A 7,442-nucleotide genomic window follows, 5' to 3' on the forward strand; every position below is an offset into this window, starting at 1 on the left:
TCGCGCCCCGAGACGTCTTCATCGCGGTCAAGACCACCAAAAAGTTCCACCGCGCGCGCCTCGACCTGCTGCTGGAGACCTGGATCTCGCGCCACAAGGAGATGGTGAGCCCCCGGCGGCCTGGAAGGACGGGCGGGCGGGGCGGGGCCCCACCGTCTGGTCCAGTTTGTGGCAGCGTCCCATGGGGGCCAGGCTGCATCCCCATCTAGCCACTAGGGCCATCTGGGGGCGGCGACGCCAGTGCACCCTGGTGCAGCCAGTTTGCCTGCTGGGACCAATTTCCCGTTACAGTTGTGTGACTGTCCCCGGGGCCTCGCCCCCTGTACAGCTCCAGAGTCCTGGATGGCTGCAGGACCCTACACCAGTCTCTAGTGCTTGGGGTTGGTGCCCTGTGATACTTCTCACCCCCAAACATTGGAGCGCATGCATAGGGCATTAAGCCTTCAAACTTCCCCAAGCAGATTCTGTTCGGATCTACCCTCAGCTCAGACCCCTTCCTGGGGAGAAAGGCTCTTCCTTTAGAGAAGTGAGGTGTTCTGACCCCTGGGCCTTTTCCTCATCATCACGTTAAGGTGCGGGGAGGGAAGTCATTGCTGGTTGGTGGGTCCTGGGGAGTACATCTCAAAGAACCCCGGGTTTGGGGTCTGTGTGGGGACCTTCCCCGCACAGTGCAGGAGTCTCTGAGGCCTGCAACCTTGGGCACAACCCACTTCAGTTGGGCATCAGCTTCTTACACACACATAATTAAGACACACCCCACTTTGAAAATTTCCCTCGAGGCCACAGCAGGACGGTTGGGCTGGGGCGGGATGGGGAGAGTGTGTGGGGCTTGCAGTCGGGGAGTGGAGGGGGGCGTCTCTGGGCTGGGAGACGCAGAGGCATTTGCTGTGAGGATGGGGGCTCAGGGAAGACCCCGCACGCCTTCCTCTCTGCTCAAACCCGGGAGACTCAGGGCCTTCTGGGCTGGCACTGCCCTGTTTTGGGGCACTGTGGGTGGGTGGGAGCAGGGCTTGGTGAGGTCATGAGGGGAATGGGGGAGGGGCAGGGTCCTCTCTGGTCCCGGCGTGGGGAAGGGGCCCTGGGAACCCCATGGCAGCCTCCTGGGAACACAGCGTCCCATTCCCAGGGGCTCAGCGGGCTGGCGGGAGGGGGTGGCGGGGGCCGTGGGTTTTGTTTGGCGGCCGGGCCGTTAGGATTCCCAGCGCCGGGCGGCTCTCACGCCGGCCCCTTGGGCAAGGTAACAAAGCCCCTTTCTCCAGTGAGAAAGGCGTCGGGCCCCTTGTGTGCAGCTACGCGCTCCGTGGGAACCGCTGCTGGCGTGCTGGCCACTCAGGTTGCCTGGCGATGAGGGGGCCAGCGTCCCCCGCCCCCGCCAGCATCTCTTCCTGACAGTCCTTTTGGGGCACCATCCCTAAGCCTGGCCCCCCACCCCCAGCACTCAAGCCTTCCTGCTATGTGACCTTGGGCATCCTTCAGCCCCACTCTGGGCTGCCACCAGCTCTGATCACCTCCCATCTTGGAATTTGGGACCTTTCTTCAGCAGAGGAGATATGGTCAGAGGATCTCAGTTATCAGTCCCAGCTGGGCTGTGTGATCCTGAGTAAGACCTGCAGCCTCTCAGACCCTCACTCTCATCTCTGAAATGGGGGAACATGGTCCTTCCAGGAGCATGTAGTAAGAGACTGGCAAAGCCTGCAGGCATGGGGTGAACCCGGCGGGCACTCAGGGTCGAGGTGGGGGCCATCACTCCCTTGAACCCTGAGGTCCGTATTGGAGGGTCACCCCACCAGGGGAAAGGTTGAATCTGCCCTCAGCATCAGTTCCCCAGCACACAGCCAGCAAAGCCCCCCTTGTGGTGGGTGATGGGCAGGGGTCCTGGAAACCCACAGAAGAGGGCCCCCCTCTCCTAGCCCTGCACGGAGTGACTCAGACACGGTCTGTGGGGGAGATAGAAAGATGTCAGGGCTGTGTGGGGGGAAAACCCCGAGACGCTGTGTGAGGCAACAGTGGGCATCTGACCCACATGCTGGGGGAAGGGAGGGAGGGAAGGAAGACTTCCTGGAGGAGGCACCATTTGAGCTAGACTGAGTAAAAAAGTGCCCAGAAAGGGCACTCCATCCGGGCATGGTGATGACCACAGCATGGGGGTTGTGCAGGAAACTTCTAGCAACTGGAGTGGTGGCTGGGGGGAGGGTCGGTTGGTCAGCAGGGGCCACGGCGAGATGGGCCTGAAGTCCAGGATGAAGAGTCTGGCCTTTGGCCCAGAGGTTCCCCGCCCCTCCCAGGAGCAGCCAGGCTGCCGAGCTGCCACCGCAGCGGCCACAATTGCTGGGGAGAACTTGGCATCCTGTGTTTCTTTGAATCGCGGTTCCAGGAACAATGCCGCTTCCTGTGGGTGTCCCCCGGCCCCCGCCCCCGTCCACCCTCATCCACCCGGCTCTTCCTCCTGCAGCCCCGTCTTCATCTGGGAAGTTAGGTGGCACTGGGGGGTCTGGGTCCCTAGAGGGCAGGGACTGGGCTGGTCTAGCACCACCGCGGCCCCAGGGTATGACCTCAGGCTGGTGCCTGTACCTCAGTTTCCCCACTTGTGCCTCAGCTGGTAATGGCGCCCCCCTCCCAGGACTGTCAGGGAGAAGGGAGAGAATCTGTCTCTGCACTTTGCTCTCTGCCCAGGGAAACTCTGTTATGCCCATTTTACAGAAAAGGAGATGGGGGCTCTGAGTGGCGGGTGAGGCCCGTAGCCCGGCAGGGCCTTTTCCCTCCCCTCCTGGTGGCTCAGGTGTGGGGAGACAGTTGGCCCGGCACCCCGACACCCCACAGCCCCGACTTCTCAGATGCTGTTCTAGAGGCCTCCCTGCTCCCCGAGCTGAACAAAGGTGACTTTAATCTCTGTAGCCTTGGGCTGGGTTTTTAGGGCACCACCAAATCTCGGGAGAACAGGCCTCCCTTGATCTCATTAAGAAAGCATTTTCCTTTTAACCCAGCGGCGCAGCAAAGTGTCTGCAGGGGCTGGCCCTCCGCCTCCCACGGCATTCCTGGGCTGAGATGCTGGGGAGGCCAAGGGGCTGGGTGCGAGTCTGTGCGTGCGGCTGCCTTGGGGTGTCTATGGGTGCTGCAGGAGGGGTGCACGCATGGAGAGGCGGAGACCCAGCCAGCCACCCCCTTAGCTCTGGGCCTCATCCGAGTGAGCATGTGCCCTGGGCTGGGTCAGGCTGGACAAGGATCTGAGACCACCAAGGTGTTCCAGGGCCTCTGCGGGACCTGTGTGTACAGGGAAGGAAACTGAGGCTGGGTGGGCATGGGGGGGTTGTCTCTTGGTCAGAGCATTGCCCGTACGCCCTGGGTTTTGCACTCAGCCATGCCAGGGTGCGCCGGGCGGCACGCGCTGGGCGGGCCGGGCAGAGGAAGGAACATTCCTCCCCGTGTGCCGGCAGGCCCAGGCGGGCGCTGGCGACTCCTGGCCCCGCCCTGGCGGCCCCCTCCTCTTCCGCAGAGTGCTCCTGGCGGCCGCGTGCTGGCACAGGTGGGCTGTGGCCTTGGGCAAGCCTGGGTTTCCTTGCCTGAGCAGTGGGAGGGGTGCTGGGCTGCATGGGTACTGGGGGCCCCTGACCTGGGGGCTGGGGACCCCTGAGGTTTCCTGCCACAACCCTGCTGACCGTTGGCAACTTTGCAGAACTTCAGGGCTGCTTTGGCTCAGAGTGGGTAACTTGTCCTGCAGGTCATCCAGGACAGGGGTGCTGGCCCAAAGGGCAGCTGGGGGTGGGGGCTGCAGTGCTGGTGGCTGCACCCTACCCGCGGGACCTCGTGCCCAGCTCAGCCCGGTTAACCAGGCCAGCTGTATGGTAATGGGCGGCGTGGCCACTCTGCTTAACTCGGCCGAGTTAAGGCCGGCCCGGCGCCCCTCGCCCGCCAGCCCAGGACAAAGCTGGCGGACAATGCCTGGTGATTCATCCTCCCTCCGGGCCCTTTGTCCGCCAGGGCTTGGCAGCCGCCCAGCGAAGGCCTTTGTCCCCAACCCCTAGTGATTGAGACTTGGCTTCCCAAAGCCGACCTCCTCCGCCTGTCCCTCCCGCCACCCCGCCTGTCCCCTGCCTTTCCAGCAGCCTCCAAGTGGCAGGCCGGGTGCTGTGTCAATAAGGGTGTGTGCCCCGCCAGGTGCACGGGGCGGGCCGGGAACCGGTTACCTGGCGGGCGGGCGAGGTGCACCACCTGGCTCGTGCCTCACCGCGCCTGGACGACCTTGGGCGCAGCTGTCGAGGTTGGGGGGTGAGGCCCCATCCCCCAGCCGCAGGACGAGTGAATGCGTGAGCCCTGGCCCAGATGGCACTGAGATGGGGCACTTGAGCCCTACTCCGCATGAGTGGGGAAACCAAGGCCCGGAGAAGGGCGGGTGTCAGTGTGACAGAGCTGCAGCTGCAGCAACTCCAGGGTGCCCCGTCCGGCCCCCACAGATGGCCCTGGGGTGGGGATGAAGGGCTGGCTGCTGAGGGCTGATTTTCTCCTTCCAGACATTCATCTTCACTGACGGGGAAGATGAGGCCCTGGCCAGGCACACGGGTGAGCCCTGGACTTGGGGCGGGAGGGGGCCCAGGCCTCCATCCAGAGCGGAACCCTCCCCCTCCAGCCTCCTGGCTCCTCTGGGCTGAGAGGTCACCAAGGGCAGGACGAGGAGGGCAGTTTACTCATGGGGTTTGCTCCACGCCCCGCCCCACCACTCGGGGCCCCCCAATTCTCATGCAAATGAAGCCCATTCAGCCCCCCGGGTCCCTTTGAGCCCAGGCAGCGGCAACAGGTGGCGGGTGCTGGGAAAAAACTGTCTGAATGGGCGGGGGCGGGGCCGCCCTGGAGGGGGCTGGGCTGGGGGAGGGTCCGCAGGCCCGAGCCCCGAGCTAGGGTGGGGGAGGCTAGGGCCGGGCCCAGCTTGAACTAGGGGGCTTTTCTTGAGTCCCTGGGCCCCGCGGCGTCCCCCAGGCCAGCCCCTCTCTGGGAGCCGACTCAGACCTACTCACAGCCGCTCCCCCGTCCACAGGCAATGTGGTCATCACGAACTGCTCGGCCGCCCACAGCCGCCAGGCGCTGTCCTGCAAGATGGCCGTGGAGTATGACCACTTCATCGAGTCCGGCAGGAAGTGAGTGTGGCCCGGGGGGACCCCCATCTCCCTGCCTGAGCCTGGCAGCGCCCGCCCCGGCATGCCCTCCCCCGATGGCCCTGCCTTGCCCCCAGGTGGTTCTGCCACGTGGACGATGACAACTACGTCAACCTGCGGGCCCTGCTGCGGCTGCTGGCCAGCTACCCGCACACGCGGGACATCTACATCGGCAAGCCCAGCCTGGACAGGCCCATCCAGGCCACGGAACGGGTCAGCGAGAACAAGGTGGTGAGTGCCTGCCCTCTCCTAGTCCCCCATGCCCACGCGGGGCGCACACCCGGAGTGGGGCGGGGGACAGCGAGGGGCAGCAGCGCCCGGGTCTCAGGACACCTTCTCCCTTCTCCCAGCGTCCTGTCCACTTCTGGTTTGCCACGGGCGGCGCTGGCTTCTGTATCAGCCGTGGGCTGGCTCTGAAGATGAGCCCGTGGGCCAGGTGAGTGCCCTGCACAAGTTAGGCCAGCCGGGTCCCAGGCTCCTCGCCATCGTGGGGCCTGGCTTGGTTCATCTTCCCAGCCGCGGGGAGTCCCCAGCCTCCTGTGTGGCACCGCCCATTTACTGCCTATATTCCACTTCCCTCTGGGTTTCAGAGGGCAGCTGTGTTTATGGCAGCTGCCCCCAAGCCCGACCTGCTCAGAGCACCCCAGGCACCATCCAGCAGGACTCCTTCCTGCACCTAGATTCCCGCCACAAAGAGCCACCAAGCACAGGAGCCGTGCAGGGAGTGTGCCCTGGCTGTGGCCAGGGGAGGCAGAGGGAGCTGCAGCTCAGAGCTCTCTCCAGGGCTCCTCTCTGAGTGCAGCGCCTTTGCCTGGTGAGGCCTCCCCAGCTCCCAGCAGATGGCTCCCGCCTCTGCTCACCGGTCTGGGCCCTTCCCTCCCACAGCGGGGGCCACTTCATGAACACTGCCGAGCGGATCCGGCTGCCTGATGACTGCACCATTGGCTACATCGTGGAGGCCCTGCTGGGCGTGCCCCTCATCCGCAGCGGCCTCTTCCACTCCCACCTGGAGAACCTGCAGCAGGTGCTCACCTCGGAGCTCCACGAGCAGGTGCACCATCCTCCAGGCCCCGCCAGGACTCGGAGAGTGCAGGAAGGGACGCGTGGCTGCCGAGATGGGGTGGGGCACTGTTCTAAACAGGGAGGCCAGGCAGCATGTCACTGTCAGCCAGGGGGGGTCTTTCCTGCCATGAGCTGAAAGCTGTTTATGGCGGCTTGTGTCCCTGCCATCTCTTCTCTTCGCTGTGATGCGCCTATTGTATGTATTTTGTCAACGGCTGGCGATGCAGCCAGCCCCAGCTGGTCCCCAGTTTGAGACCTTATTCCTGGGGTGCACAGGGCAGGTGTCCTTCCAGGTCCAAGGGAGGCCAAGGCAGGGCTGTTGCCGCACTCAGAGCTGTGTGGCCAGCCTGGGGCAGGGCCCAGGGATGTCAGGGCCCCTCCCTGCATCACTCCGTCCCCTCCCCACAGGTGACGCTGAGCTACGGTATGTTTGAAAACAAGCGGAATGCCGTCCACGTGAAGGGGCCCTTTTCGGTGGAGGCCGACCCATCTAGGTGAGGAAACCCTGGCCCAGATGGGCTTGCGTGGGGTGGTGTAGGGGCATCAGGGGACCTCGCCGAGCTGCAGCGGGGTCTGTCTAAGCAGCGTGACTCTACACAGAGGTGACCCCTCCGGAGTCCTGCTTGCACGGGGTGGGGCCGCCAGTGCTGTGGGACTGCAAATGGGAGCTCAGCACCTTCCTGCCACCCACACAGACCAGCCCCTGCTCTGTTCCCACAGGTTCCGCTCCATCCACTGCCACCTGTACCCGGACACACCCTGGTGTCCCCGCACTGCCATCTTCTAGCAGCTATGGCTGAGACCCAACCCCTGGGCACCCCTGGTATCCAAAGGGCCCAGTGACCCTGTTGTGCTGCCCTGGCCTCGGGATTCGAGGCTTCCCCAGGGCCGTGCGTGTGCATGTGCGTGTGTGTATGCGCGTGTGTGTGTACTGTATGCCCACCCGGGTGGCAGGCTGCTGGGCAGTTCTGCTCTGTGGAGGGGCAGGCACAAGCGCCACTTATGTGCCTCTACCCCGAGAGCCAGTGGGCTGCAAGGCCTGCTTGGAGGAAGGATTTGTATGTCGGAGGCCACTCTGAGGAGTTTTGGATCTTTTTTTTCTTTTTTTTTTGAGACGGAGTCTCGCTCTGTCACCCAGGCTGGAGTGCAGTGGCCTGATCTCGGCTCCGTGCAAGCTCCGCCTCCCGGGTTTACGCCATTCTCCTGCCTCAGCCTCCCGAGTAGCTGGGACTA

General features: G+C 64.1%; 1 protein-coding gene across 1 annotated transcript in view; it reads left to right on the plus strand.

Moving 5' to 3' along the window:
• LFNG (LFNG O-fucosylpeptide 3-beta-N-acetylglucosaminyltransferase) overlaps window positions 1-7,156 on the plus strand; it is an 8,838-nt gene extending 1,682 nt beyond the window's left edge. Inside the window, 7 exon segments of the mRNA XM_011956969.1 lie at window positions 4,509-4,557; window positions 5,030-5,129; window positions 5,225-5,378; window positions 5,498-5,583; window positions 6,033-6,198; window positions 6,618-6,703; window positions 6,930-7,156. Coding sequence (XP_011812359.1) covers window positions 4,509-4,557; window positions 5,030-5,129; window positions 5,225-5,378; window positions 5,498-5,583; window positions 6,033-6,198; window positions 6,618-6,703; window positions 6,930-6,996 — 708 coding nt within the window. The 3' untranslated portion in view covers window positions 6,997-7,156.
• Window positions 7,157-7,442: the final 286 nt, after the last annotated feature.

This window comes from Colobus angolensis, unplaced genomic scaffold (assembly GCF_000951035.1).
Source record: "Colobus angolensis palliatus isolate OR3802 unplaced genomic scaffold, Cang.pa_1.0 Scaffold43, whole genome shotgun sequence".
NCBI lineage: Eukaryota > Metazoa > Chordata > Mammalia > Primates > Cercopithecidae > Colobus > Colobus angolensis.